Raw genomic sequence first — 23,907 nt, 5'->3', positions numbered from 1 at the left:
ACCACCGGCAACACACGGTAAGAAATTACTAGCGAAGTATAAATACTCACCGTGCTATCAACGAACCTTCACCACCAAACCGCATATATATTTTTTAAAATGGGTTGACCCCCCCCCCTTCCCTCCTTCCCCACCCACACAACATATTCTGTTGCGCTGAAGCCAATACGCATCGGTGTTCTTCCTGCACCATTGTTGCCATAATCTCGATTTCCGTGGGGTATCAAAATGTCACAACTTCATCAGAATCTTCATCGTTTTCATTCTCGATATAATTCATCTCGTCCTCTGTGGGTGGTGTATTGCTGTACAGAATAGATTGAAGTGCAATGTCATGGCGGAGAGCCTCCGCTTTATTCTCCAGTAACGCAACATCCTCAGCGCTCAGACGGTTAAATGCAGCCTTAACACCTACAGCGTCTTCAACATATTTATATGACATGACCGTCTTTCTCTGCTCCAGTACGTAAAGCTGCAGCGCACTCAAGCAACGGCGCATACAACTGCTTTGCATTTTGGTACCGGTTTCGTTACTGTAAATGCAATGTGTTCAAAAAACACTTTTGCTTGCAGGACGTGTCAGTACCTCCGCTCCGGCACTAAAATAATGGTGTGGCAGTGAAAATGGCGTGGAGCAGCGAATAAAGAAAAAGAAAAAAAATTAAATCAAAGAAGAGGAGGGGAAACATTAATTATTTCTTTGTTTTTTTTTAAAAAGTGGTGGCAATGGAGCACATTTTATGGTGACACACACGAATACACACATTATAAAGAACACCACCAACGGTGGGGAAAGGGCTATTATATGTGAAACTCATGAGAACGTACTTGAACAACTATGAAGTAGAGCCATGTGCCACTGAACGAGTAAGGAAGCAAAAAAACAAAACGAACAAAAGCAGTCCCAGACACTCTGGTACGTTATGACAAAAAACGAAGTAACCAACTGAATATTTCTGCACCCCCCCAAAAAAAAACAAAAAAAAGTCGATAAAATAAGCACAAAAGACGATATGTTATAAATTTCAATACTTAAAGGGGTGATTGAAGCACTTGGTTTCTCCTACGAGACGAGTAGTGAGAAACTCTTTGGAGTGAATGCCGGCGCAACCCCACTCACTGCGCCGTGCTGTGTGAACGAAAGGATGTCCCTCTTCAAACGATCCGGATCCTCCGTCATCGCAACATTTACGAGGGAAGTCATATCCTCTACACAAAACAGCAATGGTTTCACACCGCTGCGAAGTTTAACGCCTACGCGCTCTGCACGCCTGGTCGATACCCACAGTGTGTCATTCATGCAACCATATTGAATGGAGAGTGCCTTCATCTGTACAGAAGTTGCTGCAGGATACGGTTGACCATAGTAATTAACTGGGCGGTAGCGTCGACAAGTTTCATGACTGAAGATGCTAGGATCACGTGTGCCACAAACGTTATAGTAACAAAGCCGGGGGTACACCGCACCACCACGAACCGTGACTGCGTTCTCGGGCGTTAAGAACGATGGTTTGAACGGGCTACGAAAGATGTAAGCCGCCTCATACTCTGTCGCCCAAAACCGGCTTTGCACTGCTGCCTCATATGTTTTCGTTCGCAGTCGTGCCTGCTGAGCGAACTCCAGTGGGAAGGGTTCACCATTTGTGTTAAGCGGATGCGTATCTCCATTAATGGCCTCCGCAATGCCACGCCGGGCCTCCAGCAAACTTTTAGTCATCGCTACCAACTCCTCCTGTGAGCACTCCAACTGTGATGCATTGTAAAAAAATCGCCGGCCATTCGCGGCATCGACACCGACCGGAGCCGGAGGGTTCGTCCCTGACAATTTCAAACCAAGTCGGTCAATAATTTCCGCCGGCACCCACACATTTGACGAGTGCCGCCGTGCCATGCCGTGCGTCCAGAGAGTCGCCGCCACCTGAGGTGAGAAGGTACGACCCGTTACGCATAGAGTTTCCACGACTCCCCCAGTCATCATCGTTTGGGACTCAGCAAATCGAAGGAACAGCTAGTGCGCGTTTCTGCTCGTTTGTATTTGTGTCTTTCCGGCTTATTAACATACGTGACACATAATTTAAACAATGGGAAAACCAAAGAGGAACGAGACCGTACAATTACAATCGCAGCAGCCACGCACAGTAGCAAAGATGTTGCAGCCGCATCCGTGAACGAAACACAAGTCATTTCTTCTCCGTGTGCCACACCGCGTTGAACCGGCGACAAAGGGAACAAGATTTGTAGCGAGGCACTGTAATATAAAGTTAATAGTTTTCAAATCACGTTTGAGCAACAGGGGGAGATGAAAAGACAAGAACGCCACGAGTCGAAGTAGTTTAACGCGTACATTCGCCAAAGTGCTGATTTGTCATCTAAAACTTTCCTCACGAATGCGTGAGTTCGCATATAATCACACGTACACTACACATTGCAACCCAGTGCCGTAAGGATAATTGAAACATTTCGAAAAAATCCTCATGTATCCCTCCATCTACCTCCAGTTCTTTTCGCCAACACCCGGTGAGAAGAGACGGAAGATGCAGGTGGAGTGAACTCTCATCTCCCTCCCGTATCCGCAAATCGCGTTACAGCCGCGAAGTACACATGTATCGTAGCAATTAACAACGCTACTATGTAGAGAATGACCACAATCGTGATGATAAACGGTGTGATGGGGAACAAGAAAACGCAAGGCAGTTGCTCATATGCCTTCACCATTTTTCGGCAGGTTGTGATTATATCAGCACATCCCTCGGCATTGTTGTACCTCGTACGATGATATAGGGAGGCAACATCAAGAAGGTAAAGATGCCTCTCGCTCTCACAAACTGTCTCGACGCACTTGTAGAGGTAGCGGAGGAGCAGTATACCCCATACTGAGCACGTCACCACTCCATACGCATGCATGCATGAAAAACGCTTTCCCAGATCATTGTAATGGAAGGAAAGCATGCAAATCATATCCAACGCAGTCACTAGAAAGCATGAGTTTACAAGCATAAAGAACACGCTCATGGCAAGGCTACGTGCCGCATGGTTTGAGCACGATGCCGCGTACACGACAACGGATCGTATCACATACCAACCGGAAACCCCATTGAAAATATCGCTTACATTGAAGGGTTCATCAAGGTTAAATCGTTGCAGCAGATGCTCACTGGGGTGCATCACACTCTTCCCTTCAACGTACGCTAAGTGTGTTAACGCACGCATCTGTTCCTTGATCTGACGTTGCATGTCAGTCAACTTGAGGGCGTTGAACGTTACCATAGCTGCAAACACCAAGACAGATGCTGAAATAAGAACTAGCGCAGACACTTCGTACTTTGTATATCCAAACATAGGTTGTTTGTAACTTACCCGAGTTAGGGGCCCAGCTAAGCTAAACAGAATACCAACGAACAGAGATTCTCCTAACCATCGGTACCGATAGTGTACGTTGGTCACTACACGACGTCCTTCATCATCCCACGTAAAAATGCACACCTTCGCTTTCGTATTTACAATCCCCGCGGCACACGCGTACAACTGAGGGGTCAAACGGCGGTCCAACCTTTCTAACGCATGAGCCACACGCACGTAACTATTATAGGCGGCGTAAAGAGCTGACTGAGCTACCCAAAGAATGCACGGAATAAACAACTCCTCCAGAGTAACCTTCCCCTCAGTCACTGGTCCAAGCTCCACTTTTAGGGAAACTATTACAACTGTGGCGATGAGGCAGCAGGTAGCTATTGTGCTGAAGGTAAGGGTGTAAATGGGTACGTTAAACGACCGGAAGAGAAACGCACCACTCACAACAAATTCCCTCTCCATCTTCAACATGACGCGGCGGATGGGCGAGAAGGAGAACTGGGGCAGTGATATAAATGGAAAAAGCATTATGAAGAAGCACTGCAAGTATCTAGTTGGCGAAAAGAACTCATTTGCTGCAGGCGCCGCCGATGCGAATATTGCCTGTTGCGAAGCCCCAGAAGCGAGCACAGATCTCGCGAAGGACGTCAGTTGATTTAAGTCTAAAGCTGTCGGTTGCCGTCTATGTGTGTTTAAAGACGAAAAACTACCGCGATCGAAGCGAGGCGAGATGTCCGGCTCCCGCGCGAGGGGTGGCATCCCTGCACCATGGGGCTCATTCCTCATGTAGGGAGGGCTCTGAGTGGCAACCCTTGCCCATCGCCTTATTTGGACTGCGTCCCTCTCCTGCTGCTGCTCATCCCTCAAAAGCACAATTGGCTCTCTGATACACAGGCCGCTATTGCTTGTTTGCTGAAATACTGAAGAAGAGTCTCGTTCGATCGTACCATTGAGTTCCTCAACACGGTGACACAGCTTTGCGATGACACGCGTATAAAACTGAACATCCCGCGCGTCATTAACATTTTCCAACGTTCGGCGAACCAACACCCCGTCGCGCCACTCCCCACGTACCAATCTCCCATTTTGAAGCAAAACACCATGACCGTGCGCAGCAGAGCGGCAGAAGTTACCAACGAAGAACGCACCACACGGCAGTAGCGCCTCCGCCGGCCCCTCGACGCAACCGCGACTAAAACTTCCCACACACACGCAGCCGGACTTATACACGCAAGTCCCGTGACCCTCAGGCACACCATCAACAAGTGGCCCCTCAAACGTCGTACCATCAGGCCACCGGGACAACTTAGGCGTGGAATCAGTTACCGCATTAGAACTGTTTTGGGGTTGGTTCTCGCTACCACCATACATTTCCGCATCGTTCACCATGTCCGTACCGCACGACCGCGATGCGCTGCCGACCATACGGAAAACAACAGTGCCCTATGGTAAAGTTCCAGAACGAGAAAGGGGAAACAGGTTAATTGATCGATGTTTCAACACCTTTGAAATATCTATGAGTTCTCTTTGTGTGTGTGTGTGTGTGTGTGTCGTGTACCCACTCGTTTTTTAAAGGAAAATAGCCAAGTTTCATTCACCCATTTTTTCGATAACGTCGCTGTGCGCAACAAGATATCAAAAAGAATGCCGTTGCACACACTTCCTGAGTGGATATGGAGATAAAGAAATTCGAAAAAGGAACAAAAATGGGGGAAACCAACGATACCAAAAAAATATTTCAAAATGTTTATACAGCAAAGATGCACGCTACACACAAACACACACAGAATACCAAGTTGTCATCACGTGTTCAACAAAAATGTGCATGATTTTTTTTCACGGTAGTGTCAGGAGGCATTCACTGGTTGTGCGATGGGAGAGTTCGAAAGCGAGTTGCAATCCCCTGATAGTTTAAGGATACGTCGTAACCAAACTTCCTGTAGCTTGCCTGTCCGCCACACAAAGGCGTCCAGCCCGCAACAGCTGTATTGTATTTTCATCCTCCCCAATTGCCCCTTGGATTGTCTGTCTCACCTTATCCCATGCAACCGGGGAGGCAACGAGGTCATCAGCGGAGCAGTACCCATGCGAAACAACTTCGAGTAGTTGCGCTAAAAGGGTCACTGAAACAAAATCCAGCGGACCAACACCAGCAGAATTGGAACTGCGAAGCACACCACCATCTTTGCACCGCCCACGCAGTGTAATGAGAGCTTCAGCGCATGAAACTGTCAACTTCCTCCCTGCTGTTAAATATATGTGACAAGCTTCCAACCAGAGGGATAGGGGTAAGCCACCACTGTACTGCCCGAACGCTAAATGTTCTACCCATGTTTCAGATGACTTGAGCACTCTTGTGTAATGTTGCTCGACCTCCTCGCCCCGTACAGAATAAAGTAAATGCCGCATGACAAGTCCACGAAGTCGTTTCCACTCCCGAAGCTTGTCTTGCTGAATAGAGTGAGGAGGCAACAGGTTGCATAGGCAACTGAACAAATGACTCAGAGCACTACGGTCTGCGCACATCGACAACCGCAGTCGCGATAGAAGCAGAAGAACGCGGAGGTGCCGATCTGTTGCGCTCGCTTCGTCCACATGATGAAGTTCTTCCAACACCATATTCGAAAAAATCACAGTATCAGCGGTGCTAAGGTCGTAGTTTGGTGCATATGACAATGTCTTCAACACCGTATCAACTGTTTCCAACACCTTAAACTTAGTTTGGGGTAACACATTAGTCGCAACTTTCATTAGTAACGTGCAAGCGCGAGTGAGGAGGAGCACATCGTCGGCGGCCGTTGGCGGCTTTTTCACTCCGCCTGGCGGTGCACACACATCAAGTGGGATCGCGTGGGGTTTCGATGCGTCGCGCAGTTGCTTCCCCAGAAGCGCATGGCGCAACGAGTAACGACGAGGGGGCGCTACAGTTCGTTCAAGAGAAGAAAAAATCCTCTCACCCACCATTCCCGTGAGCAGCGCAGCACGATGAATATGGGAGTCATTGACCCCCTTCTCTGCCAGGCGCACCATGCACCGTAGAAGAATATAGAGATGGTACGGGTCCAGTGGCTCAGTTTCCACATCTGACTGGTCGTTCTCTATCATCCTTATTGCAGCCGCTTGTATAGCGCGGGAGTGGACAAACTCCACCGTGGCGCTGTCGAGTTTGCACTGGGGGTTGAATGACGACTCAGGTAATCTTATATTGCCTTTTAAACTCGTATAATCCTTGTTGGTGAGCGGATGGGTGACGACATCGAGAGACTCAATCCACCCCTCAAGTGGGAGCAACTCAACCCTCTCTTTAGAATGTGTAATTCGATTGAATTCTTGCAGAACTATGTTGAGGGCTTCGTGCACGGTACTCAAAGCCCTAACCAGACACTCTTCAGTTCGCTTTTCTGCAAGTGACTCTAGCAACGCAGGCACCCCTTGAAGCAGCAGACTCCAAGAAAAAAGTAGCGCGTTGCAACTCATCGTTTTCCCCACACTGGCGTTACGCACACGGTCAAACACGCATCGAAGTGCTTCACTGTACGCACACTGTAGGCGCTCTACCGTTGCCAGTGGAGTGTCCTCATATCTCGGTGATGATAAGAGTACGTGGAGACTTTGCACTTCATCGACAAGCTCCTGCAGAGGAGGGTCATTTGGTTTTTCCTCCTGTTGCATTGTATAAAAGTAGTCCTCGTTCGCGACATATTCTTTTAAGTCCTCAGAATCCCCAACAGCACCATAAAACCGAGGTCCCTCCGCCTTTTCGCCATCCATATGATTGGCACATTTACTCGATCCACCGGCAGTAGCACTTGCCGACTGCTTTTCCTCCAATTGGCGCTGCTCCAACGAACGCAGCCGCTCCACCATCGATAATTTTCGCTGTTTCTTCATACTTTGTTCCAATGATCGGCTCCAACTGCACGGGTCGTGAGTGAAGTGCTGGTGTGGTCGGAAGATATGCTCGTCTGACCACACAAATGCATTCTGTCTGTCTTGTATTTCTTCATTTCGTGTACGATCTGGGCTTAACTTTAGCTTCACGAGACGCATAGCCCCCGTAGTTGCTCTCAGCAGTGCCACCGCACGATCATTCCCGCAGCGCCTCATCGCTCACGGTTGGACCCCAATTAAACCTACGCCACAGAAGGGGGTCAATGTAAGAACTTACCTCCCTTCCTATTAGCATTTTAAACGACGGAGAGTTGAGGAAAGGTAAAGAAGTAATTTAACACTAACTCATATACGGGCGGCGTATCAATTTCACAACAACGCACCTCGGCATCAAAGTAAGCATAGCGAAACGAGAACCGCCCTCATTCAGCTAAGTCACGATGCCGAGTGTGAGAGCAAAGATTACGTACAGAAATGTATAACGCAGTGACCGAAACTGAGTGTCGGCATCAGAGAGATAACAACACAAAAAAAAACGCAACTAACATCGAGAAAACTTCTTTAAATCATGTTTTATGAGATAGACTACGCTACCACTCGGGCGTTGAATACACAAAAGAAGAAATGCCAGAATATGTCTCTTGCTATACTCACTCAGAACATGCATGTACTCGTTCAAAAAGGCTGCCACTCACCGTCGTGCATTACGGGTACGGTGATCATTTCCCTGTGGCCCAACCACACCCTTCCCGCAGATGAGGTTCACGACTTTTCGGCACTCTAGCGTCATTAACAACCCTCGTCCGTGGGAAGCTGGCGCGACACAAGAAGTTAGAAGAAAGTAACAGATGAAGTGAGGGCGAAGTTATGGATATCTACAAACTTCCCCATCCTTCACACTCCACCTCCTGAGCCAGAGTTTATCACTTGGCCGGTGCCGAAGAAAAGAACCCGCTGTCTTGCATTTGTACGTGACCGCGCAATACACGGTGAACGGGACGACGGAAGCGGGATACATTTGGGCGTGCAGTTGCTACTGTACAATGGTTTCTCTGCCGCAACGGCATCTCTATTATTGTAAGGAAGGGTTCCTCGTATACCTCCTCCCTGAAGATCATTACATGCAACTGGGAGGAGAAGGACTGAGTGTGCTTACCGTCGCCTTCAAGTGCGTTTGGTAATATACCCGGTACCTTTCCATTATCTATCACATGTCCTTTCCCCTTCATGTCTCCTTCCCTCGCACCTCAAATTTACCTGCAGCAGCGACGAGATAGTAGTCACACCAAGAAATATGACCACTGCAAAACGAAATTCCAGAAATAAGCAATATGTAGCTATGCGCTCTGTTCCTTTTCTTCTCCCTAAAGCCGAGTGGGCACGCACTTCAAACTTTCAGTTGATGTTTCATCTCGCTGTTTAGTGACTAACCTTACATATGGCACCACACCTCCATTTTTTCGAGATGAGTGGCGGCCCTTAGCACAAACGTGTGACGATGTTATATCCAACAGGTTTGCATGTCACCACAGGACAACACGTTGCTGTCATGATTACGCCTTTGGAGACTCAGCACGGGACCCAACACAAACGGATGAAAAACAATTGAAAGGTTGCGATCTAGTCACCGTCATCACACGCCACAATAATAACCGCAAGCGACGATTAGGTTCGGTGCAATGCACCTAAATGTCGATTGTCGCGGGTCGGGCCCGTTCCGAGTAACTTCACATGGCGAAGTTCGGCATACGAGCGCCGGTTTCTCTGACCTGTTAAGTGGAGGCAGCAAAGTTAATTGCGGGATGCATCACTTGTACAAGAAATGCTAAGTCGTCTTGATTGGCCCGTACCCACCAACCCCCAAAACTGCGTTGCCTTACTTCCTTTCATCGTATCGTTGAGCACTCTATTGCTTGGGTTGTAATATTCAAAACAATTTCCTCAAGGTTGCGGCTTTCTCTGCGATGCTCAGGCGAATAGCGAGTTAAAGATTAAAAAAACATGTTATACACATGTCGGAGTAACACGTGTTAACACAACGTATCATGAAAATAGTGAAAGCACACACTCTTGTCTGACACGCCTGCTCCACCCCCTAACGTCTCCACTGATCCACGAGGTGGAGGAATGAAGAAGGAGAACAGGAATAATATGGTTTAGCACCGAAATAAGCCACATCCCCTTGTCTTCAGCACTCTCCTACTTGCAAAAGTCGAAATCCAGTTGGCAGTGCGGTGGTTAAATCCGCCCGCAAGCGATACTCCCAGTACGGCATTGCGTTGTTCGATGGAAAATCGGGTGGGAAAACCACCTGCAGAACGTCTTGCAATACCTCCTCCTTAAGTAGTCGATCGGAGACGGTTGTCGTAGACAACGACGGTGACGAGTTTACTTCAATAAGATGTGGTCGAAGTTGCGAGTCAACTAATATGTCGTACCCATATAACTCAAAACAGTGGCGATCGTTGAACATCACAGATTCCAGTGCACGAAGACTATGGTAGATAACAAACTCAATGCCATGCATCAACCAGTCGGCAGCAGCCGCACCAAAACGACCTTGAATGAAAAGTAGGAGATTTGCCAACGTCCACTTACCTCCATGCGAGGCGTTATATTCTTTCTCACCCTTTTGTAAAGCAACGTTGGTGAGGTGGGAGCATAGATCCTCATCACTCAACGCATTAGCAACATACCGTGTCGCGCAGAACCGTGCAAATCCCTGATCATGCAGGTAGGCCACCAATGGTTTGAAGGAAGTAACAAGGACATACAGGCGCAGGTCAAATTTTTTCCCGCCGATCAGCAAAGGGTCCCTGATGTACTTGGATACCACAAAACTGTTCATCATCATTACGCCCTCAAATTCATCCAACTCCTTCCGCTCCTTAAGCCACTTTTTCAGCTGTGAAAGGCGATTGATAAGGAAAATTCCACGGCCCTGAGAGCGGGATGTGGGTTTCACTATCCACGTGGAGCCGGGTTGCCGACGGAACTCCTCCTCAAACATCGCAAGATCGTTCGGAATGTTGTATGTGATGGGAACACAGTCAGCAAATCGCAAGTATGTCACATTGTCCCCACCATTGGCGAGTTGCTCCGGTAAGCTATACGGCATCCTCAACTGTACGTTGTTAGGATCCTTTATGTACTTTTTGATATTTTTGTACATGAGGTCCTTTCGTGTCAACTCGTAGTGGTTGGGAAAGTGATTGATGATCTGAGAGTCAGACAACCTATACTCAGAGGAGGAAAACAGACTGCGCACACGTCCAACACTCATCCAAAAGAAATGCCAGTCACCTGCTGTAATTTCTTCATCCTCCACAATTTCAACACTACGTGGAAATCGACGAAATGCAAAGTGAATAACGTGTTTATCTAAATCGGTTCGGTAGCGAAGCATGGGCCCGTCCTGCCGCGCACCGCTCAGTTCAGCTACGATCATTTGCATCTGCGGAGTTCTGTACCGGACGGGGTTTGACTTGGCCACATCGCCATCCCGTAGGCTACTAAGTTGAGAGTTACCACCTACAGGAATGACTTGAGAGATTGGTGGTGACCCTGACCCAACATTTGTAATCCTGCCGCTCCCTCCGATGGCATGGGGCAAATTGGAGCCATTAGAACCCGACATGCCGTACACCGATGATGCAGAAGACAGGGGTTTCGCGCCTCTCGCACCTCCATAGAGCTCAGTTTTCTTACTTCGAAGGCCAATGTTTGCTGCCCCACCGGGTCGCAGCGATGTATTAGGGAACATATATATATAGCTTCCTCAAGGATTCCCTCCCTTGCGTAAGTGAATGTGTTCTCTTTTTTCTCTTTGTGTTTTTGTTCGGTTCGATGACACAGTATACAAGAGGTGCGCGGTACACACACAGCTGCCCCCGTAAGATGATTGACAACAACTCTACGCAATTGCTTTTTCGTCTGCTAATACAGTTCAGTTAATAAATTATTAGTGGAACGGAGGTGATCAGCAGCCACACACGCATAGAATCCCCCGCAGCAGAGTTACCTGCGCCTCCCCTTGAGTGCCTTCTTTTTTCCTTTCTAATTTTGTTCCTTCACCTAACCTACTTTTTGTAACAGCACAACCCATCAAATTCGCGGGCAAAGCACCAACGAAAATAAATCAGAGAGAACGCAGGAAAAAAAACAAGCAGGGTGAAAGAAAGAACGCTTTTTGTAACCCCTAAATTGGAAACAAAGTGGAGCAAGGAACGGTGCGTATAACATCAACAAATCGAAATTCGTGTGTAAGGTACTACTTCTCCCCTGAAAGCAGGAAGCGCTGGTGGCAATACGTGCCACTGCTCACTAACCGCGCAACACGCCACAAGATGCAAGTTGATAACACGTCTCCGCACGCTTACCAGTTAACCTTAATAAATTTTTTACTTACCTCGTTATACTTGTTCTGCGAAATCGCTCTCTTCACCAAGAGCCGCCACGAGTTCGAGCAGTTGTCCTCCAACCTACGATCACCTTGCCACTGTTAGAGATAAATGTCATCTTTGATGGTCCTGTTCCTTCCGCTGTCGCTTGTTTCGGCTCTGTGGTTTTGAGTCATCGTGCCGCGTGTTTTCGTCCCCACCAGTTTGTGAATCCTCTCGGTTGCGCTTGAGTTGTGGTACGTCACCTTCTGCAGGAGCCTGCGAGATTTCGGCACCCTGTGTTGGAGTCGACTGCTTACCTTTGCTGCCCCTTTTCTTTTTATTCGTTTTAACCTTCTTCTTAACGTTTCCTTTTGTATTGCTTCGCTTGGTAGCCTTAGTTTTCACCACACTATTCTTCTTCCCGGATTTGTTATTTTTTTTCGCGTCTAGCTTTTCCTTCCCTCGTGTCTCTGGTTTCTTCCTGCCACGCACTACCCAGTCCTTATCAAAGTCATCGCTTCCCAGGAACTGCTTGACTTCCTTGACGAAGGCCTTGTCTTTCTTGCGAAGGAAGTGCCTCCTCAGCTCTTCCATACTTTCTCCAGTTACGGTTTTACCTTCATTGTGATGATTAGTGCCATTTTTCATAGCCCCATCATGTCGGTTTCTCTCAGCACCTTCAGCCCGATGTGCCTGCTTAACATTAGCCGGCTTCTTCCCGCCCACACTTCCTTGAGTGACGTAGCTTCAGGAAGACTGGGGTGGGCAGGCACGCGACGCATGTTGGAAGGCGTCTTTGAGACGCCGGCCACACAATCACGAGAGATGATAGCGTGCTTGATATCAGTTATGAAACTGCTGTTTTCGTGTCCCAAATACGGGTTGCCAGTGGTGTGGCAGCTGGTATCGGCACCAACAGAAATTTCCGCTTCTTCCATTGCCGCTTCACCAGAAGCAGAGAGATCCAAAGGGGAGAAGAAGATCAAATCCTTCACGTATGTCGGATAATCCACACCGAGATAGCGAAAAGACACTGGCATCTGAACGCGGCGCACGACTGGCATGGGTTGCTCCACGGTAATCGTCCCTGTAGTCGCCAGCATACGGTGTTGCTCATGCCTGGAAAGACGTTTCGCTTTCTGTGGAACATTGATTTGAACGGGGTCTGTGAAGTCACGCAAGTATCTTTCGCTGGCCGTTAGATATGCATCGGCGGCTTCTACGGCCTCACGAGCAGCGTCGGCAACGGCATGAGCATCATTACTTGATACAAGAACGTGTGCGACGTGCTCAAACTTTCGGGATGACCGGAGAGCAGTTGCGACGCTTGTGGGCAGTGATGCCTCTGTGGGCATCAGAGCAACCAGAGTTTCCAGGGGCGTTAGTGGAAGCGGCGGACGCGACTTCTCATTGCCGTCCACGAGTTGCGCATTAGCCTTGGGGTCGCTGCTACTACACCGCGTAAACGTCTTTCGTGCAATAAAAGAAATAGGTCGCCGTTTACGGTGGCAGTGAGCTACTGCAGCCCGCACATGGTTGAGATGCGGTCCCCCCGCATCAGTGCATATTCTTGGAACAAAACGGTAATCGGGGCATGCTCCAGAAACCGTCGTTTGTAGTGACCAGAGAGTCGCCCTAAGAAGTTGCATCCCGACTTTCGTGTCCACATCCCCGGTATATTCACCAGATTGCAACACGTCGGCCAGCATATCAACGTCAACAGAACAGAGGTCCTCAGAAACAAGCGAGCGCTTCATGCTCGAAGCCCCGCGAACGGTACGGTACCGACGCCACAAGACATGCGCCACTTCCCCAGCCCCAGCATAGTGATCACCACCATTAAGAAGAAACAGAAACACAAAGTCCACGCGAACTGATGCGAGTTCGCGTGCAGTTAACCGGAACTCCCCGCAACTAGGAAGTTGTTGCTTCTCCGTTAAGACGCCACTGTAGAGCCAACGGTAAAGAAGAGTTGATACATCTATCAAATGCATAGACGATGGGCCTAACACGGAGAAATTGTGATATTGAGTGGCACCAATACACGTGAGCGTGAGATCGATGTCATTGCCAATAACAACTATGGTATCATTAGGGTTGTACCGACGACTAGCTTCCGAGTGGCGCCCGAAACCACCCGAAGCGAGGAATGCGAGAGACCGAGCGATTTTCGCTTCGCCCTCACCGGCAACTGTCGAACCATGAAGAAAAACGGGAACATACTCCGCTAAGAAGCCCTTCCCGTTGCGAAGTTTAAACTGTGCCGCCAACGCATTCTCCAACTCAACTAGAAGCAACGAACCCGGGGTAATGGCAAGAGAGGACAACTGCTGTGCACTACTGGTGTCGAGAAGTCCAACTTGACGCCTGCGCATTCGTTGGGTGCCCAACTTGGCGTACGGTGCGGGGCCATCAATGCAAATTGTCAGAGAGACAGTTGGAACAACTACACGCGTAAGTAGAAACCGTAGGCGTTGCAGCACCGCTTGTATAAGATCGCGCTTCGTCATGGAGGCGGCGCCAGACGCGCTCACATCGCCGCTGACAGTACTTTTTCTAAGACTGGAGTGAACAATACAGTTCAAATCAACTAAAACATGATCCGCGTGTGGCGTAACGGTATCACTTGAGCAGAGCACAGGACCTTCAATCCCCTGGTATTCATCCTGCAGTGTGCTTGAGGCCCTCGACAGATTCCGTTCTGGTGGGCGCTGTAAAGTCTCTTCATCCTCGTCTTGCGTATCAATATGAAGGAGTTTCGAACACGATGAGGAATCAATGAATTTGCGCAGACCTATTATCCCCATTTACCTTGGCGACCCGGCTAAGCGGCAAACGTGCACTGTGTCAGTTGGGATTTCCTCACGCCTTCGCTCACTATAACCGCTGTTATTTGCGTACTGTTATCCGTGCACTCAAGTCGCAGTTTGCACTACCGTGGAGGAATCCTAAAGAAGCAAAAAAAAAAAACATAACATACCACAAGAGAAGATTACGTGTATGCATATTTACATATACCAAATAACTGGAAGTGTGACGAATAATTCTCCACGACTCTTTACCCAAGCGATATAACTGGAGAACTAAACACTGATTCCCCGTGCAAACGCTGGTACGCGGTGATGCATGGTGGACAACATTATTCGGACTGTCTAAAATACACATTAGCAGTGGCACATACGGTCGAAATCGGAAATTTATCCGTTGTACGTCGCCATGAAGGTTCTTATGAAACGTAAACACACAGATTATCAGTAGGGACACCATTAAAACAAAGAATCAACGCGGGCATTAAAAAAAAAAAAAGACGAATAGTTTTAGTGCCCTGAGATACGGCTGTCCACACTTTACACGAGCATATACACACACACATAAAAAAAAATTCATTTAAAGGGCTTACAGTTCCCATATTTCTTCCTCTTCGCAATTGTTAATGGTTCCCCTATGGTATTTCGAGGCGCTCTTGAACGCGTTGTCTTCAGCCATACCTTTTTTTAAGTGCTCAGGTGGTGCCTGATTGGTGGAAACCCTGAACCTAGAAGCGACATCAGCGCAATCCTCATCCCCCAAATCCATACTTGTCTGCCTCTGCGCCTTAACCAAACCTTCCGCGTCAACCACTTTTACACTACATTGATCTTTTCCTTCCGCCACGTCTTCACTAGTCACGTCATTTTTTAAAGACCCTCCAGCAGCCAGGGACTTCTTCCGCTTGAACCGACCATACAATTGATCACCGTCGTCACGCCACTCAATGTCTCTCTTCCGTACGCACTCCTCAATACGACTCTCTAGATCGGCAACACGAGCAATGTTTTCCCTCCGGTTGCTTGTGAAGTAGTCATGCATACCATCATCGCCATTGTCACTTCCAACGTCGGTGCACCGTGTTTCGTCAGATTCGTCTCCCCCTTTTTGGGTTTGCTGCGATTGTTTATTACCCCGAGAAGCAGCGGGATTTTTGATGTTACCCCGCTCCGGTATCGTCTCACTTTTCTCGTGTAACTTCTTGATGGCACGCATGTTGTCGCTATACACCGTTTTGTAGTAATCCATCCATTTAGGCAACACCTCCATAAGTTGGCCGCTCACCCGCATCTGCCAATCTGTTTGAATTCTTGTTGCAGCGGAAAAAACATTGGTCAGTTGCTTTTGCTTTGGGAAAGGGACTGCGATGTCGTTTGCGCGCAGGAGCTGAATACCAAGGTAGGCAAAGTCCGTGTTTCCCGTTTCCTGCCCTACACCAAGGAAGAGATCTGCCGCCATGGTGGCTCGCTTTCGTTGCAGCTCCTCAGCAGCACCCTTTAACGCTGTGGACGTCGATGCGGCTGCTCCCGCAGCCTCCGGAAATCCAAGTTCCGGAGGTGCTCTTCCGTTAGCAAGACCTAATATCAACCCTGGTAAGATCTCCACAACTCCTCGCCTGCGCGCCGGTAGCAACAAATCCATAGCAAGTTGTCTCATGAAAGGTACCAACAAGTTCTCCGGTAGCCCATGTTTTCGCACAGCAGCGGTAAGCGGCATTACCGGTTCCACATCTTCATAGAATTTATCAAGTCCCTCGCAGAGTCGTTGCCATGCTTTCAACCCCATCACCTCTTCCATACAAGAAGGGTTCTGCAATGTTGCCACAGCATCTGTGAACCATCGAGCCATCACTTCACCAGGTCGCGCCACATTCGGAGCCAAACCAAGTTGGAAAACAATCGACATAACGTCTACAAAAGGCGTGAAGAGCAGGTAATAGTGATGACGAGAGTATGTGGCAACACAAAGCCGGACCTGGCTCGCGATATCAGTAGATGGAAGCTCCTCCGCAGGACCAGCAGTAAGGCCACCAGTCGGATCGTCAAACAAATTTAACTCTAGTGGGTTAAAAGCATTCGCCACATTGCGAGAACGACCCGCATAGGAGACCGCCTCAAACTTGTTAAAGCTACTTGCATTGCGTTGCTGGTGCAGAAATTGCGAGCAATCGGTAAACAAGAGGGGCGGCACCGCCCTGAAGCCACAGCGCAAAGCGGAACGAAAACACCTGGTTCGCATCAACTGTCTCTGACTGGTTCCCAACTCGACCGCGGCTGACAGCATCGAAGTAGTGGCTCCGACTGAAGCTCCATGCATTAGGATTTCTAAAAAGGTTTCTGATACCCCCTTGTACCACCAAAAAAAAAAATGTAATCAGGAAAAAGCAATTAAAAGAAATACAGGTAAATACATTGAGTTTGATGATAATTATGATGAAAGAAACAAAAAAAAACATCATTGTAAGACCCGTGTATACACATGAGGCACCCGATGCAGCAAAGGCTATGTAAAATATTCAGCGGAGCTGGCGTGTCACCACACAACCGGCCGAAAGTTGACACTGAGGCATCCACACTTTCCCTAACACAATCAAATATTCATTAAAAAATAAAAAAAACAGATATAAAACTACTATCCTTCCGCTTCCCATTCAATCGCAAATAATTCACGGAACAGCGGTAAAACATCTGCAAAGCTTGTGGCGACGATAACGCCTTCAACCCCCGTGGTGAAAGATAGGAAGATGTGCTGTCGGTACACGAAATTGGATAAAAAGAGAAGCTGGCGCATAACTAGAAGCTACATTCTGCACGAATAGTGCTGAGTGCACAACTAACTTATAGATGAAGAAAGGGGAAAACGGTTGTGAGGGCTAACAAAGAAGATAGAGGTGTGCCAAAGGTAACAGCATGGAGAGGACGAGAAAGACACAAGTTAGAGATACGCCATTCACAAGCCAGACGTCAATAGTTCGCCCCTTACCTTCATCGGAGATGTAATGCTTTTTATTGCCCTGCATCCACTTTCACAAGGGGCACAATTTTCCATTAACACAACAATTCAAAACGGGGAAAAATGGGAGAAAGAACCACGAAAAGATGTGTAAAGAGGGATAATCGTGGCCCTACAGAGTAAGAAATAATGAGGCAGAACATTTTGTCATATCGGCGCAATTCGTCCCTTAACTCGTTTTCGTACTTAAACACTATATCAGAGAATGTTAGACTCAATAACGCATTTTGTATGCCTTGTTACAAGCCCATATCCGTCGGTGTGTACGTTCTTAAGCGTAATTGCATGCTGATCAACACCCATGTATGCCTCAATCCATTGTCTTCACGCGTCCGCGGAACTCATCAAGGGTTTTATACCCCTTGCTTGTCATAATTTCTTGCAGTTCCTTGTTGAGTCGAGCAAATATGATGGGACCTTCATCATGCAGAGCAGTGCCGACTTGTACCATAGAGGCACCGGCGAGGATGTGTAGAAAAGCTTCTTCTCCACTGTAAACACCGCCACATCCGAACACCAACTTGTCGGGGCAACGACGGAAAAAGGCATTCACATTCGCTAGTGCAGTTGGGAGAATGTATTTCCCTCCAAGTCCACCGAATCCCTGCTTAGGTTTTATCACGACTGTCTCGGTGGCTGGATCGATGACGAGGCCGTTCCCGATACTGTTCACACACGTGATAAACTTCACGAGAGGAAAATCGTTTAGCACGGCCGCTGCCATGTCAAAGTGAGCAATATCAAAATAGGGTGGCATCTTCACCCCAAACGGTAAACCGTACGCCTCAGACACCTTCTGAAGATACGTACGTGTTGTGTCAAAGTCATATCCGACCTGTGGTTTCCCAGGTACATTCGGGCAAGAGAGGTTTAGTTCAAGAATGGTACCCTTTTCCTTCGTTATCGGAACGAGTTTCTTCACCATCTCCACGCTCTCCTCTACAGACAAGCCGGACATGGAGAGGAACAGCGGCTTCCTACTGTAATCGTGCGTCTGTGCAGCATAACTCAAATAAAAGTCGACACCAAGGTTTGGAAGCCCCATTGAGTTAATGCTCCCTAGTGGCAAACCAAAATAGCGTGGCTCAGGATTACCCGTACGAGGGGCGAGTGTGCAACTCTTTCCAATAAGTGAACCACTTTCGCTCTCCGTCATGCGACGCAAGTCCTCCTCCGTTGTGCAGAGAACTCCCGCAGCATTCATAAACGGGTTGGAAAACTCATGTCCGAGAATATTAACTTTCAAACTCATGTTACTTTTCCCTTTGCGTATGCGTTTACGGTTGCACTACTACCACACCTCACTCAGTTGCGTGGATGTACTGACTCCCTCGTTTCGTTTCAATATCGACAAATGTTGTGTACTTCCTTTAAGTGCCTCTTCCCCTTAACCCTTTTCCCCGTTAGTGTTCCCCTTGAGATGTTTGATAATTATTGGTCAAAACCGAAGAATCAATGGCTCAAAGCGCACAAATTAAAAAAAGAAAAAAAGGCAAAACGGGATGATTCGCAAAGCATTTTGGGTGGTATCCAGGTAGACAACGGAAAGATGTACGAAACTGTGGTCAGGTCAAGAAATATTCCCTAACAGGTGTTTTCTCTTTTATTTTTCTTTTAAAAAGTTACAAGGGTGTGGATTGTTAAGTTACCGCTCACTAGCAACTTGTAACTCTCACGTAACTACTCGGTTGCGCTTGGTGGCAGGACCCTTCATGGTCGTTGTGTGATCCCCCATTTTCTTTTATCTTTCTCCCACCTGCTTGTAGCTAAGTCACGATTAAAAAAATTAAAGGGAAACCGGTCACTAAACCATTTCAGCTGCCGATCCTCTTGCCAACATCCAAGATATTAATGCGATCATTTACCTTCCGAATATTAATAATTCGCTCCACTGGAGGCCGATGCTCCTTATCGTTTCCTCACTTTGTTAACGTGTTGAACACCCTCACTGTGCTAATCCACTCTCTATTGAGCGAAGTTAAACCAATCAACCTGTGGGTTTCTCCTTGGGCTCTGTTGTTCCTTTCTTTTCTCTTTTACACTCCTGCTTCCGTTTGTGCCTTAGGTGAGAACACTATAAAGTATGGCCATCCGCATATACATACCGTACTGCATCTGCCTAAAGTATGCCGCGCGTGGGTCCTCGTCCACACTGGTGCACAATTCATCATTACGGGGAAGTGGGTGCATGACAATCATTTTCGCCTTCGCCTTCTTCATGCGCTCGGCATTAATGACGATATCCGCCTTTGCCGCTTCAAATGCCTGTAACGCCTTCGCTTCGTCCGGAGCCGCTGCGGCAAAGCGCTCCTTCTGCAGACGGGTGGCGTACAACACATCGCATTGTCCCAAAATTTCTTCTGTCAGCGAGTTGCTACTTCGAATTGTCACGCCACTTGCTGCTATTTCCTGCTTTAGTGAGTCCACCACATCCTGTGGCATTTGAAGTGCATCCGGCGCAACAAAGAAGATGGTTTTCATTTTAAAGTTACGCACCAGCAACTTCAGTAGTGAGTGGACCGTACGTCCCATCTTAAGATCACCAATCATCGCGATTGTGCTACCGTCAACGCGGCCCAGTTCAGAATGTATTGTTAACACATCGAGAAGTGCTTGTGTTGGATGCTCACCGGCCCCATTCCCGGCATTCAAAACGGGATGCGTAGCTTTGGCAACCGCTTCCGTAATGGCCTCCTGCTTTGGGTGACGCAGCACAAGTACGTCACTGTAGGAATCCAGCGTACGAACCGTATCCCCGAGTGTCTCGCCTTTGTTCACGGAGGAGGTTTCGGCTTTAAAGTACACAACGCGACCTCCAAGCCTCGCCATGGCCGCACAAAAGGAATTAAGCGTGCGGGAGGAATCCTCAAAGAATAGAGGTGTCATGATGCGACCCTCAAGAAAACGTAACACCTCTCCTGCACATATCTTCTCTTTCAGTGCAGTGGCAAGGCGAATGAGAGCATCAATATCGGGGCGGGTGAACTGAGCTGCGGTTATTATGCTCTTCCCCTTCAAACTAGTTACAGGTTGCAGCTCCGCCATTTATTTGTCTGAGTCCGACGTCAGAGAAAACGGTAGCTCACGTCCGACCCTATGAGAACTATCGCCACTGGTTTTCGATAGCTGTGAAAATTTAGCAAGTTCCGAGACCGCAGGTATCTCACACTTCCTTCCTTTCTTTTCCTCTTTTTTTCTGTTGTCAACCCTGTCAGTTCCGGTCGTTTCACCGTTTAAATAACGTGTAAAGAAGGCGATTTGCCTTTCCAGTGGTGCGTCATAACGAAGGAAGGAGTGAAAAGAAAAAAAAAGAGGGGGAAACAGCGTAAGTTGTCAAAAGAGAGTCAATGCTATTACTGTACGCTATACAACCCAGTTTATCTGTCTACACAACACTTCCAACCTGGTCTCAACATTTTTATTTTCTGCTTCTCTCTGTTGTCCACCCAATTAGCAATTACGCATATTTATCATACTCATCGTTTAACATCATCCTCTTTCCTTTTTAGCCTCATCCGAAACCTTCCTTGTGTGTATCCACTGACAGTCTAACTAAATGAAGAGAGAGGGGGGCGGGGGAAGTCACACAATATCCTTATTGTTCCTCTTGCAGTCCCCTTTGTTTATTTGTTAAGTGAAGAATTAATGCCACCACCCAACATGTAAAGGATGTAAACGAGAAATGAGGGAAAGGTGATGGCTCCGAGTGATGGAACTTCATACATCCCAGAAACCCTTCAATGCAGAGGGCACCACAGCAAATTGATCAACTGCTAGCTCTTTTTTATTGCTGCTCTACAGTTATTAGAACCCCTCAACTTCGCTATCACCTCCTCAAATACACACAAATGCCTTTGAAGCGATTAAACCTTCCCTCCCAAACCCCATTGCTGTCTCATATAGTTTACTATTTGCTTTATTATTATTATTATTATTATTATTAAAAACTTGCCTTCGCCACTTAGTTAAACGCTGCGACCGTAAAAGTGCATTTCATGGTCCATCAATTTAAAGCGAATTGTTCATTCACCAAACTGCTTAAATTCATGGGAGGGAGCATTATTATTACTCCCCACGCTTACGATCTGAAGTAGATGCGAAAATAATTTGCAACGAAAACATGTGTGTACGTCCGCAATAGCTTAAACATAGAGCTCCGACCCACTTACAGCTTGCTAGTGGATTCCAACATGAAGGCGGTGACTTCTCGCATCTGCTTATCCGTAATGGCACCTTGCTGTAACCAAAGCGGGAGTAATTGAGAAAGTGTGGCAACTGCATGGAACTCATAACCAAGACTACCGAGGAACTTTTTGGCGCCCATCTCTCGGTCAATGAGCACAACTATGGAAACAATATGAAGCCCGGCTGCCTTCAGCTTCTCAATAGCCTCTACTTTTGTCTCACCTGTTGTCACGAGGTCGTCAACAATTACGACACGGTCGCCTTTCTGAAAATCTCCCTCAATGAGACCCTTCGTACCATAATCTTTCCTCTCCCGGCGTGGGTAGATAAGAGGAACATTCATCTCAAGTGAAATGGCGGTCGCAATAGGGAGCGCAGCGTAGGGCAAACCCACAATGCGGTCAAACTGCATAGTGGTTAATATACGCGCGTAGTGACGGGCCACCAAACGCATTATCAACGGATGTGTTACGAGACGGCGCAGATCAATGTAAATGGGCGATGTTTTCCCTGACTTCAGAGTGAACTTACCAAAGCGTACACATTGCGATGCCACAAGTGCGCCTGCCATTTCCGACACGTTGTTTGTGCGCAGCCGGATACGGTTAATATCCTCGCAGAGCTTTTGTGCCACCGCGCGCGGATCTTTCGCTTGGGTTACTGCACGTGAGACATTAATTAGCAGACCGCTCCCGTCCGTACGCAGCCCAGCTTGCAGTGCTGCCTTCAGGTCGCCGCCTTGTGCTCCAACACCAGGAACCAAAATCCACAATGTGGGGGCACATGCTCGTGCGCGGGAGAGGGCAACAGGGTCCGTGGCACCAACAACCAAACCGACATTACGGTTGTAATTCCAAACTCTCTCAGCACGTTCGGCAATGGTTTCATATAGAGACTGCCCATTTGTTTGTAGGCATTGAAGCTCACTGGAACCCTTGTTGGAGGTTTTACACAAAACAAATACTCCCTTCGATGAGTACTTCAGAAAGGGTTGCAGGGAATCACCCCCCATGTATGGTGAAGCAGTTATGGCGTGTACCTTGAGGCGTTGGAAGGCAGATTTCGCATATGCCTCTGCCGTGTCAGCGATATCACCACGCTTCGCATCCAACAAAACGGGAATGTCCTGAGGAATGTGAGCGATCACTTCTTCGAGTGCCGACCAACCGGCTGCTCCAAAACACTCAAAAAAGGCTGCGTTCGGCTTATATGCCGCCGCATAGTTGGATGTGGTGTCAATAATCCGCTTGCACTCGAGAACTGCTGCCGCTGCAGTGTCAGCCCGTGGGTCTAAGCCTATACAGAGCAACGTGGTTTTCGCCCGTTTGTTAAGCATATCAAAGAAAGTAGAGGACATTTTGTAACTGTTTGCCTTTCACAACACTTGTTGGTTTGTATATATGTGTCTTCAATTTATACTTATCTCTTTCTTTTTTATTTGGTCTTCTTTACCTAGAATACTGCTGCTTTATATATACAAGTCAAGCAGCGGATCCAACTTAGTATGAAAACCCAATCAGATAGCTAAGAAGAAGAAAAGGAAAAAAGAAACAAGGTTGAAGCGAGTTTAACAATGTACACGAGATGACACTACCACAACTTCCACCCCCACCCCCACATAAACATATACACAAGAACTCTCATAACCGCGATCCGTTGCCTTCTACCAGTGCCCATTGGCCTTTGCCGTAACATTTTCAACTCTTACTCGCTTCGCATGTGTTTGAGGGAAAACAATATAATAAACTGATAGATCAAACGCATGTTGTAACACAGAGATAGCGCCAAGTGAGAGAGGGGCATAATGCAGTTAAACATATAACCGTTAGAAACTGCCGCTACAATTATTCGCCATGTGGGAGGGCTGTGCACAAAACATTTCTAGTCACGCTCCCAAATCTTTGCTTCCACTATATTCCTTTAGGGAGTTGAAGTGAAATCAGTTATCGCAGCCACGGCCAAACGAGGAGGGGGGAAAAGGGGTCAAAGACGGTAAAAATAAAGAGAAAGAGAGCGCGTGAAGAAGAGAAAAAAACAAAAAGAAGGAGAGAAACAAAGAAAGAATCGATCATTATACTAATTTTTTGACACGTCGAAAAAGTCAGCTTACCCTCCCCTTTTCTCCATTGTGACTGTTCTCATTTTTTTTTCTTCACGCCCAACCCGTCCTCTTATCTATACTGTGCAGTTAAATTAATTATATTACTTATTAGTAACCGCCATTTACTCGTCTACGTGACTTCAGGGTAAATTTACACCGACTCTGCGGTACGGTTCC

At 47.6% G+C, this 23,907-nt stretch overlaps 11 protein-coding genes across 11 annotated transcripts; all 11 read right to left on the bottom strand.

The window, feature by feature from the left end:
- Positions 1 to 1,063: 1,063 nt before the first annotated feature.
- TbgDal_V5400 (hypothetical protein, conserved) lies at positions 1,064 to 1,978 on the bottom strand (the record flags this gene model as incomplete). Its single annotated transcript, XM_011775385.1, has 1 exon — positions 1,064 to 1,978. One exon carries the CDS (start codon positions 1,976 to 1,978, stop codon positions 1,064 to 1,066), a length of 915 nt encoding a protein of 304 aa, XP_011773687.1.
- Positions 1,979 to 2,553: 575 nt separating this feature from the next.
- TbgDal_V5390 (hypothetical protein, conserved) lies at positions 2,554 to 4,776 on the bottom strand (the record flags this gene model as incomplete). Its single annotated transcript, XM_011775384.1, has 1 exon — positions 2,554 to 4,776. One exon carries the CDS (start codon positions 4,774 to 4,776, stop codon positions 2,554 to 2,556), a length of 2,223 nt encoding a protein of 740 aa, XP_011773686.1.
- Positions 4,777 to 5,262: 486 nt separating this feature from the next.
- Positions 5,263 to 7,458, bottom strand: TbgDal_V5380 (hypothetical protein, conserved; the record flags this gene model as incomplete). The annotated part of the gene is made up of 1 exon (XM_011775383.1): positions 5,263 to 7,458. One exon carries the CDS (start codon positions 7,456 to 7,458, stop codon positions 5,263 to 5,265), a length of 2,196 nt encoding a protein of 731 aa, XP_011773685.1.
- A 707-nt stretch (positions 7,459 to 8,165) lies between these two features.
- Positions 8,166 to 8,471, bottom strand: TbgDal_V5370 (hypothetical protein, unlikely; the record flags this gene model as incomplete). The annotated part of the gene is made up of 1 exon (XM_011775382.1): positions 8,166 to 8,471. One exon carries the CDS (start codon positions 8,469 to 8,471, stop codon positions 8,166 to 8,168), a length of 306 nt encoding a protein of 101 aa, XP_011773684.1.
- Positions 8,472 to 9,430: 959 nt separating this feature from the next.
- Positions 9,431 to 11,005, bottom strand: TbgDal_V5360 (tubulin tyrosine ligase, putative; the record flags this gene model as incomplete). The annotated part of the gene is made up of 1 exon (XM_011775381.1): positions 9,431 to 11,005. One exon carries the CDS (start codon positions 11,003 to 11,005, stop codon positions 9,431 to 9,433), a length of 1,575 nt encoding a protein of 524 aa, XP_011773683.1.
- Positions 11,006 to 11,756: 751 nt separating this feature from the next.
- TbgDal_V5350 (hypothetical protein, conserved) lies at positions 11,757 to 14,431 on the bottom strand (the record flags this gene model as incomplete). The annotated part of the gene is given in 2 exon segments (XM_011775380.1): positions 11,757 to 12,272; positions 12,272 to 14,431. Coding segments are annotated over 2 exon segments (2,676 nt in total).
- Positions 14,432 to 14,513: 82 nt separating this feature from the next.
- Positions 14,514 to 14,891, bottom strand: TbgDal_V5340 (hypothetical protein, unlikely; the record flags this gene model as incomplete). Its single annotated transcript, XM_011775379.1, has 1 exon — positions 14,514 to 14,891. One exon carries the CDS (start codon positions 14,889 to 14,891, stop codon positions 14,514 to 14,516), a length of 378 nt encoding a protein of 125 aa, XP_011773681.1.
- Positions 14,892 to 15,020: 129 nt separating this feature from the next.
- TbgDal_V5330 (hypothetical protein, conserved) lies at positions 15,021 to 16,748 on the bottom strand (the record flags this gene model as incomplete). The annotated part of the gene is made up of 1 exon (XM_011775378.1): positions 15,021 to 16,748. One exon carries the CDS (start codon positions 16,746 to 16,748, stop codon positions 15,021 to 15,023), a length of 1,728 nt encoding a protein of 575 aa, XP_011773680.1.
- Positions 16,749 to 17,754: 1,006 nt separating this feature from the next.
- TbgDal_V5320 (dihydroorotate dehydrogenase, putative) lies at positions 17,755 to 18,696 on the bottom strand (the record flags this gene model as incomplete). Its single annotated transcript, XM_011775377.1, has 1 exon — positions 17,755 to 18,696. The coding sequence occupies one exon, from the start codon at positions 18,694 to 18,696 to the stop codon at positions 17,755 to 17,757; it is 942 nt and encodes a 313-aa protein (XP_011773679.1).
- Positions 18,697 to 19,505: 809 nt separating this feature from the next.
- TbgDal_V5310 (aspartate carbamoyltransferase, putative) lies at positions 19,506 to 20,489 on the bottom strand (the record flags this gene model as incomplete). The annotated part of the gene is made up of 1 exon (XM_011775376.1): positions 19,506 to 20,489. The coding sequence occupies one exon, from the start codon at positions 20,487 to 20,489 to the stop codon at positions 19,506 to 19,508; it is 984 nt and encodes a 327-aa protein (XP_011773678.1).
- Positions 20,490 to 21,609: 1,120 nt separating this feature from the next.
- Positions 21,610 to 22,986, bottom strand: TbgDal_V5300 (OMPDCase-OPRTase, putative; the record flags this gene model as incomplete). Its single annotated transcript, XM_011775375.1, has 1 exon — positions 21,610 to 22,986. One exon carries the CDS (start codon positions 22,984 to 22,986, stop codon positions 21,610 to 21,612), a length of 1,377 nt encoding a protein of 458 aa, XP_011773677.1.
- Between the last annotated feature and the right edge of the window lie 921 nt (positions 22,987 to 23,907).

This window comes from Trypanosoma brucei, chromosome 5, assembly GCF_000210295.1.
Source record: "Trypanosoma brucei gambiense DAL972 chromosome 5, complete sequence".
NCBI lineage: Eukaryota > Euglenozoa > Kinetoplastea > Trypanosomatida > Trypanosomatidae > Trypanosoma > Trypanosoma brucei.
This window is presented reverse-complemented; position numbering and strand designations above follow the sequence as displayed.